At 39.8% G+C, this 19,547-nt stretch overlaps 1 protein-coding gene across 2 annotated transcripts in view; it reads left to right on the top strand.

The window, feature by feature from the left end:
• The window catches only part of IL1RAPL2 (interleukin 1 receptor accessory protein like 2), a 565,994-nt gene that overhangs the window by 82,686 nt on the left and 463,761 nt on the right, over nucleotides 1-19,547 (top strand). For both annotated transcript variants that reach the window (XM_036924997.2, XM_057495438.1), the window contains exon 3: nucleotides 15,401-15,554. In XM_036924997.2, the coding sequence (XP_036780892.2) occupies nucleotides 15,401-15,554 (154 nt within the window). The remainder of the gene's footprint in view (nucleotides 1-15,400; nucleotides 15,555-19,547) is intronic.

The following is a 19,547-nucleotide window of genomic DNA, read 5'->3' as shown; positions in this document are numbered from 1 at the left end:
GCAGATCATTGTGTTTATACACTAGTAATTCTCCTCTAGCACACCCAGGGTACTGTGGACCACTGGTTTGGAGACTCTGCTCTACTTTGCCGTAAGTGTAACACATAGTTTTTTACCTAAAGATGAGTAAGTCAATCCTGGTTGTACTTGGATTGCAGGAGGTATGTGGAAGAAGGCTATATCCCTTTGACCTGAACTCCATCTTTTAGCAAAAGAAGGTGATGTTACTTACTGGTGGCTCTTATCATCATCTTTTTACACATGAGGAAACTTAAATAACTTACAGAAAATCTCTTAGCTAATACATGGCCAATTAGTGGTTCATATCCTGAACTTCTGACTTCTAATACATATTCTTCTTATAATGCCATTCTGATTGCTCTGCTAAGTGCATATCTTATGCATTTACTACTCATCACTGATGTACATAGAATGCTCTTTCAAAATTGGTACTTTGGGAAAAGTTCCTGAAATCCTTCTGAGGCACTCCTTAATGATTCTAAGTGTCCAAAGGGACTCTAACCAGAAAGAGATTTTTTTCAAGATCAAAGTGAACTAAGCTGAAGGAATTATAAAATCAGAGGGACCTTAGAGTCTATCCAGCACAACTTATTTCTCTTATATGTCAGAAAATCAAAACCCAAGAGGTTTATGTGATTTGCTTAAGTCTATCGAAACCCATTTCTCTTTTCTGTTTTCAAATTTACTGAGTTTTACAAAAAGTTTAGAGACCAGCCAAAATAAGTGATTGTATGTATCTATGTATATATATTTAAAAACTGTGATCATTTTGGCAAATCAAACAATGATATGTATTAAGTCAATTGTACCCAAATCTTCCACTCCATTTCAGCCATCTATGGTAACTAAATGTTACCTGTTGGTTATATCATCCCACACTTTCCTCTATGCTAACACACTGTCTTTATATATGTTAATTATTTGTATACATACATACATATATTTCCCCATTCCTCATTTCTATAAAAATGGGAACATACTGTATATATCACTTTTCAACTCTCTGTGTAACATACTAATGTATCTTGGACATCATTCCGTGTTGATAATAGATTTAACTCATTTGTAATAGCTGTATCATAGTTCATAGGATAGAAATAACCTTGCTTTATTTAGCAGTTCTTCTGATGGATATTCAAGTTTTGTCTAGTTTTTAAAAAATAATCACAGTGTTGCAATGAACATCCTTGTAAACATGCATATATCCTTACATCCATGACATACAAGATAGGAATGTCTCTGTCACTACTATTATTTAACATCATTTTGGAAGTTCTAGCTGATGCAGTAGGAAAATTAAATGAAATATGCTGTATAAATATTAGAAGAGACAAAATAAGCTTATTTTTCAGATTATGTAATTGTACATTAAGAAGACCCAACAGACTTAACAAAAATTAGAAGTAATGAGACAATTTGATAAGTTAGATTAATAAAAACATACAAAATATTCAATAACTTTTGATTTTGCTAGCAATTATCAGTTAGACATATAAAGGGAAAAATGAAACGATCCCATTTACAACAATGACAAAACATAAAACACTTTGGGATACATTTAAGAAAAATGGGAGGGTCCTATATAAAAATATAATTTCATTGAAGGACATCAAATAAGGTCTAAATTAATGGAGAGACAGAATGTATTTCTGCATGGGAAGATCTCATAGAATAAAAGATAAGTTCTTTCCAATTTCATATAAATAACCCAATTTTCTAGAATATAATTTTTTTGGAATTAGATAACATGATAAACATTATAAAGTTTATATGGATGAATGAATGTACTAGAATTGACAAGGAAATACTGAGAAAAACATTCCAGAGAGGGGACTTAGCCTACGTGATACTAAAATTACTGAACCGCAATAATTAAAATAATAAGTTTAGGAAAAGATAAGTAGATCAGTTGAATAGAACAGAGAATCCAAAAACAGATTTAAAAATATGTATGTATGAGAACTTAGTATGTGATAACACTTAATTTTAATGGGTGTGGAAGGGTAACAATGGTGGCTTATTAAAAAATGATGTGCACATAATTGATTATTCACTTGGAAAAGAATTAGATCTCTGACTCATACCATGTTTAAGAAAAAGTACAGATAGATTATAAGTAATTGATTTCACCACTAAAATAATAATTTAGGAATGCCCATTTCTAAATGCCATCACTCATGACAATGAGTTAAGCTTCCAAAGTTAAGAGCTTTGCATTAATTTATCTTGCTATACATTCTGAAAAGTTTCTTAAAGGGGAAAAAAAGGTCATTGGGCACTTCATAAATACCACAGCCGAAATGACCAAACCTTTCTTGCCAAAAAGAAATGGTTTGACAAAATGCTTTGGGATTTTAAATCCCTTTTGGAAATTTAATGATATTAGCATATGCCTTCTTTTGTAACCATAAAATTGCATTCCATACTTAAATTTTTACTCTCATAGCTAGAGTTTTCAAAGACAGTTTTATTCAGAAGGAATGAGCTGTAAAACCCATGAAGACTTCAGTTAGTGTGCCCTAAAACTACAGATAGTGACACAAGGTTTAACATGCATTTATCCTTGTTTTTATTCCTAGATACTACACCATTAGGAGTGAAGAGGGGTTCTTTGCTATTTGTAAATTATAAAGAAGGTGGGTTAATATGGGATGAGTGGCTATTTGATATATGTAAGGAGCACTGGTCTTTGAGTCTGGGGACCTGGATTCTGGTCACCATTCTACAATTAATGTGGATAAGTACTTGAGTTAGACTTGGATGTCACTGGGCATCTGTTTCCCTGCATATGAAATAGATGTAATAATATCTGTCATATATCCCAGACATGTTATAAAAATCTGACTAAAGTCCTTACTTAATATTTGCTGCTACTATGGAAAGGGAAGTTACATGGGAAGCTAGAAATAAAGCTACCTAAGACATCTCAGACTCTAATTGGAAATTTAAATTTGAGTTCTTTTAAAAAGTCTTGTTATTCTGTATAATCTACAGACATAAAATTCTCCTTTTTTACTTGTACAATTCGATGTGTTTTGGCAAGTGTATACACCACAATCAAGGCATAGAACATTTCCATCACTCCAGGTACCTTCATGTTCCTTTGTAGTCACTTCCCTCTTCCTAGCCCCAGTCCTTGGTAAAACTCATCTGTTTTCTGTTCCTGTTACTTTGCATTTTCCAGAATGTCATATAAGTGGGTTAGTATGATATGTAGCCTTCTGTGCTTGTCTTCTTTTGCTTAGCAGGATGCATTTGAGATTTGTCTATGTTGTGGTGTATATCAATAGTCCATTCCTTTTATTACTGGCCTATATTCTACTGCAAATATGTATTACTGTTTATCCATTCACCTGTTGATGGCCCTTTGGGTTGCTGCTGGTTTTTGGTAATTAGGAATGAAGGTCTTAGAAGGTTGAGTTTTGATTGTACAGTTTCTTAATTTATCAAAATGATATGTTTTGTCAGCTTTAATAATCTTATTTCAATGTGTATGCTTTTCTCAAATTTAGCAGGAGTTTGCTCTTGATCTTCCTTATATTGTTATAATAATCCAGGCTTAGAAGGGACTTCCTATATATTCTTACTGACATTCAAGGGGTAAAAACAATTTAAAGCAAATTAAAGCCTCTAAAACAATGTTTATTTATACAGTCTGACTACCTTTTATATATGAATGATCTTTCAGAAATATAGATCTGATCATAGGATGCGACTATTTAAAGCACCCCAATAATTCCATAAAACCATTTAGTTAATAGCTCCTTTTTACCGAGTATTTACAGGGCCTGACTCTGTGACAAGCATGTTCATTCATTACCTAATTCAATTGTTAATACAGGCTTAAGAGATAGGTTATATAGTGACAGAGCTGGGATTTGAACCCTCATAATATACAACTATCTTAGAATGGAATATAAGGCTTTTAGTATCTGGTCTCAGCTTAGTGCCACTCTCATGTTGACAAACCTTCAAACTCACTGATTCATTCCTCAGCCATGTCTAGTCTATTAATGCACCTATCAAAGGCATTCTTTATTTCTATTACAGTGTTTTGATTTCTAGCATTTCCCTTTTTATTCTTTCTAAGAGTTTCCATCTCCTTTCTGTTCTTTCATGTTGTCCATTATTTCTGTCAGGTATATTAACATATTAATCATAGTTATTTTAAATTTGACAATTCCAAATTTTCTGCCATATCTTAGCCTTGTTCTGAAGCTTGTTATCTCTCCTTAAATGGTGTTTTTTTTATCTCTTAGCATGCCTTGTAAAGTTTTGTTGAAAGCCAAATGTGATGTACTGGATAAAAGAAACTGAGGTAAATAGGCCTTTAGTGTAAGGATGTTACGTATACCTGGCTAAAGAGTTAGGCTGTGTTTATTGCTTGCCATAGCTTTAGGTGCTAGTGGAGAAAATTCCCTCTGGTGTCCTTGTTTTTCACTCCCCTGTTATCTTTGGGTTTCCCTAGAGACCTCTGCTTAAATAAGGTCTGAACTGTGCAGTTCTTTCAGCTGTAATAATTGTTATCATACAGGAGCCCTATGAATGGGTTGATAAGGTATAGGGTAAGGGGGAAACATCCTATAATCCTATGGTTAGATTTCAGTCTTTTAGTGAGCCTTGTCCCTGGGCTGTGTCCATCACAAGTCCTTCTCAGATTCCATCCCACCCACCATTAAGTGAGACAGGAAAAACAGAGGGGGCTGGAGCTGGCTATTTTTCTTACCCTGCTTCAAAGTTTACGGGGGGCTAGAGTTGGACATTTCCCTTCCCCAGGTCCTTTGCAGGCAGGCTATTAGTAAGGAGAACAGAGCTATTTGGGTATATTTTTAAATGGTTACTTTCTTCTTCCTCTGCCAGAAGAATGAGTGGATTTTTCTCTGATCTTTATCCTGAGAATTTGATGGGGCTCCTAGAGGTAAAACTCACAAAAGTGTGACTCACTCCCCAAGACTGGTAGGAACACTTAAAGGACAACTGATTAATTTCTGGAGACCTCAGTGTGAACTAGCTTGAGATATAAAAACCCGTGGGGTCCCAGTTGCTAGCTCCTGTGGATGCTTCTGCTCCCAGGAAGCTGTGATTCTCTGTCTCTCCCTGTCTCTCCACTTTCTGGGCCAGCAGTTTTCACTGTGACTTCAATTATCTGATGGATATAAAAAGAGTTGTTGATTTTCAGTTTTTGTCTTGTGAGGATGTTGGTGACATCTTCCAAGCCCTTCACATGTAGAATCAGAAAGTGGAAGTCGACCCCAGCCTTAGAATTAAAAATTCGGGTGGTTTTTGGGTGGTCTCCAGACTCCTGTAGAAGTGTAAGTCATGTTAACTCCTGACAGTCATTAACATATCATAATACATATGTACATGATGTGAAAGCAGACTACTGAGGGTAATAATACTAATAAATAATAGTAATGTTTATTGAGTGTTTTTAGCATGTGGTGCTCTATATTACAGAGCATTTACATGCATTACCTCATTTAGTCCTCATTTTCACCTCTATTGGTAATTATAATTACCACCATCCCTTTTCTAAGCAAGTGAAGCAACTGAAGTTTATATCAATTAAGTTACATGCTCAAGAACATACAACTTGGGATTCCAACCCAAATATTTGAGTCTAGAACTCATACTCTTAGCCACTGTGGTATACTAACTTAACATTAGGTGAAGATAGAAAGTTGGAGAAGTAGAGTTGGAGAGAGCAAGGACTCTCTGGGGTGGGTTATCCTAGGCATTTGGGGTAGAGATAGGTCTGAAAAGGACAAGGTTGATACCTAATTCACAACTGTGCTTCTATCCCTTCCATTTGTATTTGAGGAAAGTTCGTGTTCCCTACAGATTCTTAGGTAGATACCTAGATACTCTGTGGAATAGTCCAGTCTTCTAGGAAAAGGAGAGAAGTTGGGTCTGAGAAGATGAGTTTTAGGTATTTGAACAATGGTGCTTTGAGGACCAGAAGTTGGCTTACGGTTGCACAGCACAGCTGCTTTGTGTCTGTACCTCAGAATTAGAATAAATATTTAAATAAATCTTCGGTAACAAATCAGACTGATTCAAAAACACGTGTGGGTATGATGGTGCTATTTCAGATGTGGACTGTGACTACAGTGGTGAATAGTTTAGGATAGAAACTCCAAGATCCAAATGGGCCTAGCAACAGGTTACTTCAAGGGGCTTGGTCAACAGATGTTTCCATTGAACATCCTGTGCTCCCAGTCTGGCAACAGCTGGAAAGTGCTATCTTCCATTTGAAAGTCTGGGAAAGAGGTAAGGAAGCTAGGTTTTAAGGGATGGCATTATTTTGACTGAGTGAGGATGTCCTACAGTAAACTGTTCTATGAGAGGACATCCAGGCCATGAACTAGAGCTATTTGTTGAACTTAGGCACTTCCAGCAAGACAGGCCTTCAGCAAAACCTCAAGCTGATGAAGTCTAGTTTAATGGTCTTTGGGGCATTAAATAATAGGGGACTTAAAGACTAAGGATAATATTAGGGGTCTGCTCACATTTGAGACTTTGGTGATCTGCCATTACCTCGGATAAACAGCCCCCTTGAGACTTCACCTATGTGCTTCAGACTTCTTTTCCTAACAGTCTGTCAGAATTAAACTAAACAGGTCTGGGGGAAATGATGTGTGGGGATATTGCCTATCCAGTAGAAAAGGTGGCAGGAAAATTGGGGATGGGAGAAAAGCACTGATAGTAAGTAGTAAGCATAGCAGCCAGCAGCTTAAGGAGGAGATGCTACAAATAATAGAGTAAAGAGCATGGAAGATTTCTGAGATTCAATATAGGCAGCCAAATGTGGGGAGAATAGCCAATGAGGTGACTTTATGAAGGGTGAGTTGGTGATGGTCATCTATAAAGCTCTTCTGAACAAAATAGAGTTCCTTTACCCACCTGCTAGGATGAGTGTTGGCGAGGCCTCCTAGGAGCTCTACATTTTCAGTAGGTTAAGGTATTATGTTGGTGGGGGATGGTTAACCAGTTTGTGAAGATTGGTTTTTATCTTACTAGTCCATTAGCACCAGTTTTCACCAACCAGAGCCAGAGGTTTGGAGGAGACATAATCCAGGCTTCTTCCTCTAAAGGCAGCTTGCCTTTTCATCTGCACCACATTGTCTCCAGAAGGGTGAAAGTGACTTGAATTAAGATTTTCTATGCCACAGTTTTAAAAAAAACTCCATTAGGTATAAAGAATCCTTTATAAGGCTAGATGGCAATTTTGAAAGCACTTGGGACTATCTAGATCTATCCCAGAGAATGTGTAAAAATTCCAGGCTGTTCTTCATCAGGAGTTATTTTCTAGTTCCTATATACTCTTTAGATTTTACTCTCTAGGAAGAAGACAAAGCAGTGTGCATGGAAAATGAAAATGATTTGAGCTAATTGTAATGGACTTTTCACCCAAAATGACATCAGAAAACAGTGCCATTTGGTTTTGAATAAAATGAGTGTGTGGGCTCATTTGCTCCCCGACCTCTAGTATGTGAAAGTGAAGCAGCTCAGTTTTCATTTTCTTTTCCTCTCAAAATGCCCAAAGGGACCATATTTTTGTTTAATGACCTTCAGACTAATTCTTCAGAAATTTGAGACTATCAGAGTTGGAAGCAATGTGAAAATAATTGTGGATTATTATTGTATGACAATAGTAGCAGCAGGACTACTTTTTTTTCTGTTCAGAGTTTCTTCATCATTTTCCCAGAAACCTTATATCCCAAGGTTTAACTGAGAAGCAAATCTCATATAGGTGATAAACCTTGCCAGACATGGTATGTAATATAATTTCAGACAAACCCTTAACTGTTCTTTGGGAAGACCCTAGGGAGTGAAGCAGCCTTGTATCTAGATGCCCTAGCTAGTATTACTTTTATTTACTCTCTGACAATGTGTGTGGGTAGTTGTATTGGACATAAAGAAAGAATATCTCCTAAATATTATACCTGTGAAGTTAAGTGCCTGTTTTTGAGTTTTGTTGTCAAAACTCCTGCTATCATAAAAGAAGAAAAATTGTTACAGTGGGTACCTGTACTCCCAAATCATTTTACACACACACACAACATATACACAAGCATGCAGAGCTGGGAATTGAGAGTTAGCACCAGTTCTACCTTTATGTGAATATTTAGGATGTGTGTATGGAGGGTGGCAGGGGGAGTGGCAAGAAGGAGAGGTAGAAGAGGTGTTGTAGATACTATAGGGGGGAAAGTGGAAGGTGGTCTCAACTGTAATTTACACCTCCTTCTCCACAGTCAATTTATTTATTGCCTTAAATGACAGACTCAGAATTTAGATGATAAAATACCTTTCCCTTGTGTAAATATGGGGAGGAAATCCCGGGGCAAAATACCTCTAAAAACTGAAATTAGTTAAAGGGAGAAATAAAGTTTAAAATCTGTTTATTGCTTACAAACTGCAATCCAGTGTCATCTCTCTCCCCTGCTCCAGAAGGATGCAAACCAGCAAGCCAGCCAGCCCCTCCCCTTAAACTTTCAGGTTCAGACACGCCCTGGGTTGCCCGGGTAATTACCCATTGACATGGAGATGAACTTCTTTCCACCCCTGAGGGTATGGAAATGCACTAAAGCCAGGTGAGATACTCTGGAAATGTTACAATTTTACCCACAGGCCACCCCTCTTGAAATCTTGCCTTACAATCTACTCACTCCCCTTCTTCCGCAGTGGTCCCTGGGCGACAAAACTGGAGCATTGTGACCAGACTAATGATATAACAATAGCAACAGCAATAAAATCATGCTAATCCTCAAGCCAGAGGATTCAGCCTTTGCAGCACAAAATATATTTCTACATTTGTTTACTCATTCCTAAAACCATGTTACCAAACATTAGATGAAGTCAATACTCTCTTTAAGCATTTTTTTCTTGACAACAGTAACACAATCATGATAATTCTCAAGCCGGAGGATTCAGTTAGGTTCAAAGTCCCATGCAGATTAAGTCCATAGTTTATTCATTCCATAGGCAGGCAGTAGCTGAGGGTTCAGAGCAATCATCATGCGGCAGCTGCAGCCAGGGGACACATTCAGGCCACAAGGACTGTAGGAGAAAATAACCTTAAGGACAGAAAGATACGTGTTTTAATGACACCAGCATAGGCAAATCTTGTCCATCAGGTAGGATACATGCAAGAGAGTGGTCCTGTGATAAAACAGTGGCAGGAACGGGATCTCTTCCTGGTCTAGTGTGCCAGACTTTCACCCCTCTCCCTGTGGGAGTTACAGATGGGTCAATATATAGGGCTATAGGAGGTATATGCACTGGCTGTAAAGATAAAACAAAACTCTGCAAGATGCTCTTACCTCCTGGACATTTTGGGTACACTACCATGACCTTTGGGGGCCATTCAGCTGTTATTCCAGGAATACACAGGAGGCTAGCTTCCAGGCCTTTCCTCCAAGGTGCCAGAGGGCCAGCCATTGCTGGTCCATGTGTCAAAATGTCCAGGGCCAGGTCCATTCAACAGTGTCTCCAGGGCTTAATGCAGTTGGGGCTGGCTGCAGGGTGTTGCTCTGCTGGCCATATCCTGGCTTCAGTAACTCTTCTTTGGTTTGGATGTACAGTTGCATAGGAGAGGCAGCAAGGTATGTGAGCATATCCACAAGGCTCAAAGCTCATTTACATGGCTTCTCATTCAAACACCACAGCACTGTCCATAGGTGAACTGACCAACTCCATAGACTATTGGTGTCCGACTTCACGTCAGATTTCAACAAACCATTGTACCTCTCTATCATGCCTGCCCCAGTAGGATTATATGGTACATGAAATTTCCACTTTATTTCTAATTGCTGTACCCATTCTTGTAATGCATGTCCAGTAAAGAGGGTGCCTTGATCACTCTCAATCACCTGCGGCCGGCCATAGGCTGCAAAGAGACGCTCCAGGCCCCTCTTGGTGGTTTGCTGATCTCTGCATGACGTGCAGGAAGAGCAACCAATAGTCCGGTAGCTGTGTCCACACAAGTCATGGCATACTGATATCCTTCTGATATGGGCAGAGGCCCAAAGTAGTCTATTTGCCACCTGACAAGGCATATTAGCCCCCTTACTATCATCCCATGTTGCTGTGGGACTCGGTGTAAGTCCCTCTTAGAGCACACAAGGTACTCCTTCCAGGCTTTGCTGATTTCTTCAAAGGTCAATGGCAAGCCCCAACTCTGGGCTACAGCCCACAATGTCTTTTGCTCCACGTGCAACAAACACTGGTGTAGCCATTGGGTCACATCAGAGGCAGGCTTTCCTTCTAGCCAGTGCACCTGGGCCAATGTGTCTGCTTCATCATTCCCTGGGGATGCCAAAGGCAAATGGCCAGTCACATGATATACAGTAACAGTCTTAGTCTGACCAGAGGCCCATAGGTCTTGCAACAACTCTTGCCCCCAAAGGGGCTGGTGACCAACCATCCAGTTAGCATGGTACCCTGTCAGTAGTCACAGGGTCAAGCCCCAATAGACAGCCCAGCTGTCAGTGCAGACAACTATGGGAGAAGGCTCCTAGGGTGATCATGAGCCATACTGCCCACAACTCAGCCCATTGACTGCTCTTCCCCTCTCCATCCTCCATCCATATTGTCTCAGTCTTAGGATGGAAAGCCACAGCCCTCCACTTCAGGGGCTGCCCACAACTGGAGCCGTCTGTGTACCAAGAGCTTTAGGTATAGGATCTTTTCCCTCCTGATAAGGAGTCTCGGCTACCAAGGGCAGAAAAGCAAGTTCTTCCTGCTTTCCACTTGTATAGGTCACTGGCCCCAATAAGCACTGGAATTCTCTACTTCAGGGGCTAGTAGAGAGGGCACTGCGCTGCTGTAAATATGCACCCCATTTGGCCAGTGTGTCTGTGCCACGCCATTCCATGGCTTTTGGGACCAGTCTTGTACCCACCCAAAGATAGGATAGGTGGTTACTACCTTGGTCGGAGCTGTTCTGGCAATGGACTCCACAGCCAGCAAGGTGTGGTACACAGCAGCCAGTTGCTTCTCTATCAAGGTGACCTGGACGTCTGCTCCTTTCCATAGTTGTGACCAGAATTCAATAGGTTGGCATGACCGTTCAAGCTGCTGCCAAAGACCCCGTCTTTGGTTACATGAACATCTAGTTCACAGGGCCTTGATGAGTCCATTACATTCAAGGCCTGTATGGCCTTGTCTGCCTGCTTGGCAGCAGTAAAAGTAGCCGCACATGTCTCATCCCAGTGCCACCTGATGCCCTTTCATACCAACTGGTATGAGGGCTTCAGAATTTGTGCTAAGTGAGGGATAAACACTCTCCAGTAGCCCAAAAGACCCCAAAACTCTTGTAATACTGCCACGGTGGTACGGGTGGGGAAAGCCTGGACCTTGTCTATAACTGCTTCAGGAACAACTTTAGTTTTATCTGACCAGACAACCCCCAAGAATTTCACAGACAAACCAGGTCCCTGAACCTTGGTGCTGTTCACAGACCATCCTTTTTCCTGTAGATGTTGCAGCAGTCTAGGAACTGCCCCTTCTAAATCTGCAAGAGATTCAAGTATGAGCATAATATCATCAGTGTAGTGATATAACTGCACTGTTTGCAGTTTCTTCCATGTGGCCAAGTCCTGGGCTACAAGTCCATGACAGATGGTGGGACTGTGGAGATATCTCTGTGGAAGGACAGTGAATGTCTACTGCCGGCCTTCCCACGTGAAGGCAAACTGGTCCTGGCTTTCCTGTGCTATGTCAATAGAGAAGAAAGTATTAGCAAGGTCTCTACTACATAATGATATGTTCCCAGTTCATGGCTGAGGGTGTCCAGAAAGTCTGCTATAGAAGGGACAGCAGCATGCAAAGGGGATGTGACTTTATTCAATTCCTTGTAGTCTACAGTCATATGCCAGGAGCCATCTGGCTTTCTCACTGGCCACACTGGGGAATTAAAAAGACTGAGTGGGCTTTATGATGCCCACCCTCTCCAACTCCTGTAGAGTTTCTCCAATTTCCTTGTGCCCCCTCAGGCAATTTATACTGCTTAATATTTGTCACCTGCCAAGGAATAGGCAGAGCTACAGGTGGGTGCTTAGCATGTCACCTCAGAACTGCCTTTACCACATGTACCCTCAGTCTGAACTCACCTGCAGTGGTCTGTAACCACAGGCCCTGCAGGAAGTCTACCCCCAAAATATATTCAGGGATGGGAGACATGTACACAGTATACTCCTTGGGGGGGAAATGCCCTATCCCCAATGAGATTTGGGCTTACTTCACTCTAATTGCCTTACCCCCATAGCCATCTATCAGCAGGGGTCCCAGGAAAATGTTCAGGGTTGCCATGAATCAAAGAACACTCAGCTCCTGTGCCCACCAGCTCCAGGACACATTGTACATTCACGGGGGACTCATGAATTGCTAATTCTACGTGTGGCCTCTGGTCCCCACCATGTCCCCCAAGGTGGGGACTTTGACTCTCCCTCAGTCAAACCATGATGCCCAATTGTCTTACTGTGGGGGTGAGGGCTCAGGCAAATCCTGAGTACTGTCTCCCATGAAGTTTTACAGAGACACAGGCTGGGCATGAGGCCTTGACTCTGGTTTCCGTGTCCTGGACCTCAGTGGCTGGAACTGCTGCTCTGGCTTTAATTGGTGCCACAGTTCTAAAAAGATTCTATTGGGCTGTCCATCAAGTTTTCTTTCACTACCCCTGCCTTTATCAAATCAACCCACATCTGGGTCCTCGAGAGCCTCACGGGGACTTTTGCACTTCTCCTTTCAGTCATGGCCTGTACTTCCCTCTGTCCACTTATGGGTTTCCCTCAGTCGGGGGGCAAGAGTATTCACTAGGGACCCAAAGAGAGATGTGGGAGCTGTAGGCAACACCAGATTTCTCATTCCTATAGTGAACACCTCCTTGTCAGGGCCCTGGGGTCCATATTATAGATATTTTTCATACCCAATTCCCGCAGTATCTGTTGGAGCTCTGCATACGTTTTCCAACTACTGGGAAAATATGATACATCATCCTGATTAGGCCAAACTATCCTGATGGCCCCTGTCAGCCATTCCAGAAGTGTTTGATTCCCTGAGGCATGACAGGCATTTTGCAACTGCTGCCAGAGGGTAGAGTGAGTTGTCAGGGAAGCCATTTTACTCATCTCAGTACCTGACACAACAATGTTTTCCACCCCCATATCCCAGAGACATAAAAGCCATGTAGGCAGAGATTATGATGGCCTCTGCCTATACCGGACACTCATGTCCACCAGCTCATCCTGGGTATAGGGGCGGAGCATGGAGTTCTCCACAACCTGGGGAGGGGGCTGATCCTCCCCTTGAGGAGTCCACGGTTGTTTCGTTTTTATTTTCTTAATTATAGCTGGGCAGGCCTTTAAAACAGGAGAAGATGGTACCTCCAGCAGTGGCCTGGGTAGCAGATCTGCCAGTGGCCCCCACCTCCTTCTCTTCTCCCTCGGGCTTCTCCACCAATGGCTCCTCCTCCACCATGTCCAGGGCTGAAGGCACTACTCTTTCCTCCCTGTCCCCCATGGCCTCCTGCTATATGGCTTTTCCTGCTGCCTCCCCGCTTGCTGCTCAGGACTCTTCTAGGAGTGTGACCTGTCTTTTCAGTAACCGTCTCTCTTCTTTAATAGCATCCCATAGGTTATCGCGCAGCTCCTCCAAGCAATGCTGAAGTTTGTCTCTCTCCTGCCTAAGTCCCTCTCTCTCCTCACTAACCCTCTCAATAATCCTCTTTCTCCTGTATAACATTTTCCACTATGTGGATGAGAAGAGATCCTACAGTGCCAGTTGCTACACAGCCCCCTAAGGTCTCCAAGCAGTCTTCCAACTCACAGAGGGCTAATTCTGCAGCTTCCAGTGTTTCCACCCTTCCCCAGTTCTGGGGAAGGCCCCACCCCTCTAAGAGGTACTTTATCCCAGACCAGTTCCCCACTAGGGGTTCCCAATTTGGAAGCCCCACAGCTGGGGGGGGTAATAACAGGTGAAGTGGCATGCTCTGCCTCTGCATTCACTGCGGCCTCCCTACCATCCACAGGAGCAGCCCTCCCAAAGGTCGCACCCAATATGACAGATTTCAGGTTCAAGAGGCATCCTGTCAACTGCCACCAGATGTAAGTCTGGGGAGAGGAAATCCCAGGGCAAAATACCTCTAAAAACTGAAATTAGTTAAAGGGAGAAGTAAAGTTTAAAACCTGTTTATTGCTTACAAACTGCAGTCCAGCACCGTCTCTCTCCCCTGCTCCAGAAGGAAGCAAGCCAGCAAGCAAGCTAGCCCCTCCCCTTAAACTTTCAGGTTCAGACTCGCCCTGGGTTGCCCAGTTAATTACTCATTGACATGGGGATGAACTTCTCTCCACTCCAGAGAATATGCAAATGCATTAAAGCCAGGAGAGATACTCTGGAAGTGTGACAGTTTTACCCACACCTTGATTACTCAGCACCCCTTTAAAGCTATCTCCTATACTTCCTCTGGATGTGTGTTCACCTTTTGGCTACCACTTTCATCGAACATTTGAGATGAGGGGTAGACAGACTGGAACAATATCTAAAAAGTAGTTTGAGAAAATTCCCAAAAGACAAACCACTTGGCTGAATGTTCTTACATACACGGTTATCGTCATATCTTTGTCACTCTTGGGAAAGTGTTAAGCATTCCTTTCTAGCAAAGTCCAACCCCAGTATTAAGACTCCCTCACCATCCCATCAGGAGAGTAGAAACATTGACTTCAAAACCCTAATCTTATTCTCTGGTCATATATCACTGAACTCAGAAAGTAAGTGAGTAGTTTCTCCATTCCACTGCTAGAACAAAGTGTGTCCTCACCGTACCTAGCTATGTTTCTGGATAACTGCTTAAGCCTAATTTTCTTGGTCCCACCCCACTCAAATGGATCTCTTGATTATGAGGAAAGAGACTCTGGAATATTAGTATTAGTTTTTACTATAAGAAATAATTAATGAAACCATTGTAGTCTACAATGCCGATGTAGAAGTCTGTTATGAATTTTTAATAATAATACTATGTTGTTAACACTATCCTTTTAGGACTTTAAGGAAATATGTCTGTCAAATAGAAAGTACTAGGGCATTATAAATGACATTTAGCAACTTTTAAGGTTCTGTTATACCTCTTTTGCATTTGGGGAGCTTGTATGTTTTTCTCGTAGAATGGCTCTAAAGACTTTCTGCTCTTGGGATCAGGCCTTTAAAGTGGCTCTTCATATTAGATATTGGACATGATAGGACACATTTGTGATATTTTCAGATCATTGACTTACTAAAGAGAACAGTACAAAAACTGAAAGTACTAACTTGCCAGTATTAATTTAAGACTTAGCAATGTGAATTTTTATTTTTTGCTTACTTGCTAATATTTTCTCTGCAGGAATGCAAGCCAAAAATGTGGAGAAGCATAATAATACAGAAAGGAAATGCTCTTCTAATCCAGGAAGTTCAAGAAGAAGATGGAGGAAATTACACTTGTGAACTTAAGTATGAAGGAAAACTTGTAAGACGAACAACTGAATTGAAAGTTACAGGTAAAAATTCATTCTATCAAACTGTGGTAAATAAGATTTTAAGTGTAATTTGGTTTGGGAAGAAAAAGTTTCCAAAACAAAGAATGAATGTGCTGTGAATTTAGAATCGACTGCAAGTCAAATAGTTGGGATTCTCACTATTAATAAGTGGTACTGATAAGGTATAAGTAGAATATGGATATCTAATTTTGGGAACATTATTCCAATCGCTGCATATCTGTCATCAACATTTGTGAAATGTTCTTAACTCTCCAAGATATTACTGATTGTTTCTAAGCATCTCAGGGAAGATACGCTGGAGCTTCTTTAGAATGATGAGTCAACCCGTATGTACAATCTCCTTGCAGGTAAAGGCTGCCTCAGAATGAGGTGCTACTGGGCTTTTAGAATGAAATCTTGTACTGCACCCAAAATATCATTTATACAAAGTTGCTCATAAATGAGTGATGTTGTTGTGATCTTCTTAAATGGTGATTCTTAAATGGAACAGCTCCAAACAGTGTGTAAGTATGTGTTTTAAATTTGAGTACAAGTGAACAGTAAACTAGTAATTCTACTCATAGTGGAAAAGAGAAATTCACAATAAATATTCTTATCTGGTTGAGAATGTTAGAAAGTAATTTCAGAGACATAGGACATAATCTAATGCCATAATACTATAAAAATGATTCCTGACGGTGGATGTGATGGACCTGAACAAACTATGTGACAAAAAGCCTACCTCCTATTGTGCCTGCTTAAAATCCTAATTTTCTTTTTATAAATGGTTTAGATATGTGTGTGTGTATGCTTACAGTTGTACTGTGGATAAAACATAAGACATAGTAAAATTTGACATTATGCAGATAATTGTAAATTAATTGCATTAATTAACGTATGACTAAAGCCCTTGGACATTACCTATTTAACCATCTAATCAGCTGACGTCAACTAGTTGGTTAATTATAACACTCTTACTAATGTTAGGAATACAGTTTTCTTTCTATATCATTTTTGTTTATGCCTAGCTTACCTTCTCGGAGTAGTGGATAGTGTTAAAATCAGTTTGCCAATAATGACGCTTGCTAAGTAAGCTCATTGCTATAAGTCATATATTTAAGTTTTTGATCCCTGAGGGTCACCTGTTTTTTTGTCTTTTTTCAAATTTGTGAATGTTAGCACAAAGAATAAAAAATGTACTTTCATTACAAACTAACACACACACACACACACACACACACACACACACACACTCACTTCAGTTCTGTATCCTGATTCTCTATCCTGATACATGACAGTTTTACTTCTTAGTCTGAATTTGTAGAGTACCTTTTATGATGGTTTAAATCATTTTTTAAAATTAAACTAGCATGTTTTTTTCCCCTGTGAACTTGCAAAATAACTACTTATTGGGCCAATCACAAATAGCAAAGACTTGCTTTTGATTGCTTTCTGATTTCCTAAATGCAGACTAGACTTCCTAACTCACTCAAGCAGAGGAGTCAGTCATAGGCAATTAGACATCATTAATAAGTGACCCGACCATGCACAAATCCTTGTGGCATCATCACTTTTGACCATTAAAAAAATGAGATACACAATTCTTATCAGGTGCTTGTAGAGCACTTTCATTTGGGAATCATTTACGGAAGTTTGTAACCTTATAGGATTTGGCTGGGTTTTAAGTTGGACCAAAATAAACACCAAACCTCTTTTATGCTCCCATCTAATGGATTATGGTGACAACACATTTGCTTCTTTATTTCCCTTTTACATTTTGGAAAGCAGAGCTATAGTTACTTATTTTGGGTATTTTTTTTAAGTGTTAATTCACTTGCCCTAAGCTTTTAGTGTAATTGGACTATGGCTTTAAAATGTCTACCACCCAGAGGTTTTCTATTTTAATGTGCATCAGAATCATGGGGAAGAATCAAGGTAAGATAAAGATGAGGCTTCTTAAATATGGATTCCCATCTCTTTCCCCCAGATTCTAATTCAGTCCATTAGTAAGAATGCAAACTTGCCTTTTTGTCTGGATGATTCTATTGCATGCTTTTGGAGGATCGTGAGAGCGTGGTGTTAAAGAAGTCAGCCATAGGTTTGAACACACACACAAACATGCATGTAACTAATTTTCATAAGCCCTAAATTGTTTTGCCTAAGCTCCTAAAGACTGTCATGAAAATACAGGCTCTTGGTCAAGAGTGTGGGGATAAAGCAACCTCAGCCACTAAACCAGTAATTTCTTCATTTAACTTTTAAATAAAAATGTACTGAGTATGTATTATATACTGGAAAACATAATTCAAAATTATCCTTAGGCCAGTGGTCATCATTCATATAAGAAGACATCAAATTTATGTATTTATTCACACACTACAAATTTTATGCTTGACATAGCAACAAAATGGCTTCTTGGTATGGAAGGTCAAGAGGTTTTCCTGTGAAGGTTTATTTTTATTTGCAATATTAGATAAATTATTTTGTACTTTGTATGCTCAGTATTAAAAAACAATTAAACAGATTGTCCTCATAATTAAAAATATAAGGCTGGAATTAGAGTAGCCCACTTATACTTGTTTTGAGTTTAGCGATTTGCAGGCATGAGGTAGGAATTTCAATATGAAATTAGGTTGGTTAATTACAAAATTACATAGATAGAGGTTCTTTAAAATTGTGTATTATAAGTATATAAGTTTAAAAAGATTATCAAAATTTCAACAGTTTATTTTCTGCCTGTTCTTTTTAAATTTATAAATCTGAGAAATATTTCTTCAGTCAAACAAATGTTCTCTTAAGAGTGTATAGGTGCTACTTGCTTTAAATAGATCAGCTATGAAAAGAACCAGATATTCAAAACTGATGAATTAGAAGGTAACCATTGGCTTTGTGAAATTATTTTTCTACATAAAAAAAATTTGTCATTGGATTTCTTTAAACAGCCAGCTTTCCTACTGCATTAAAATAGATTTGATTTAAATGCAACTTTTTCTGGAACACTTTTAACATGTAAACCATAGCGGGATTGTATGATGTTATTGTGGACATATCTTTTGGTCCCTGCAGAGGCTGCAGATGAGTAGGGAAGGTTTAACAACAAATAGACATGGACAATAATGTGTTGAGGACATTTGCCAAAGTTGTTTGCTAATTGTTTTACCTCCCACAGCATATTTTAGGTAGCTGTTTCAAAGATATTTTTTCCTTTATACTCACATTGGATATGGTGCCAAGGGCTAGTTGAAGTGGTAAGGAGAGAATGGAGAGTTGATTATACTTAGGATGGTGAGAAGGTAGGTGATAATTTGACTGGTGATAATGGAAGGAGGAGAAGAGGAGTGGGAGAGGATGGGCAAGATAGTGGAATAGGTTCTCCTGGGAGTAGAGGAGAATGTCTGCCTTGAGAAGGTCAAAGGCAGACATAAATTACAAGGACTCCCAAAAGCAAACAAGTGAAGCAAGCAGGAAGCCAGCACTAATTAACTGTATTTGGAAGATAATTCACCATTCACCTGGCAAATCATTCATAAATGCATGATTTTATGCAGCTTTTTAGAAATGTACATTGGCTATTTAGGAAAACACTAACCTGTTCTCTGGGAAATATGCAAATAATACCCTTCTCCTTGATTATTACAGAGTTCCTGATTTGGGACCCTTACTGCATTAGGGATAATCTCTTAACCCATTGGTGTCTGAATGCAATGGCTAGAAAGAGGCTTATTCTGCGACTGTTTCAAAAATTTGCTGCTGGGTTACTATTAAGGAATAGTAGCAAAACAGTCTGGACACACAAAGCTTGGTAAAACTGCTAAGTCGAAATTGGAATCAGTATTTGGTGAAGATATTCAAATACATGGCTTTAGTGTGTGCTTTTAATTTGACCTTGCCAAGTGCAAACTAACTGTAGTGCACTGCTGCAGGTGACATTTAGATTGCTTAGTTATTCTAACAAATACCCTTTCTCCGGTGTGGAGAATGGCACCTATTTACAGACAGAGGAAGCAATTTAAC

The sequence above is a fragment of the Manis pentadactyla genome, chromosome X (genome assembly GCF_030020395.1).
Source record: "Manis pentadactyla isolate mManPen7 chromosome X, mManPen7.hap1, whole genome shotgun sequence".
NCBI lineage: Eukaryota > Metazoa > Chordata > Mammalia > Pholidota > Manidae > Manis > Manis pentadactyla.
This window is presented reverse-complemented; position numbering and strand designations above follow the sequence as displayed.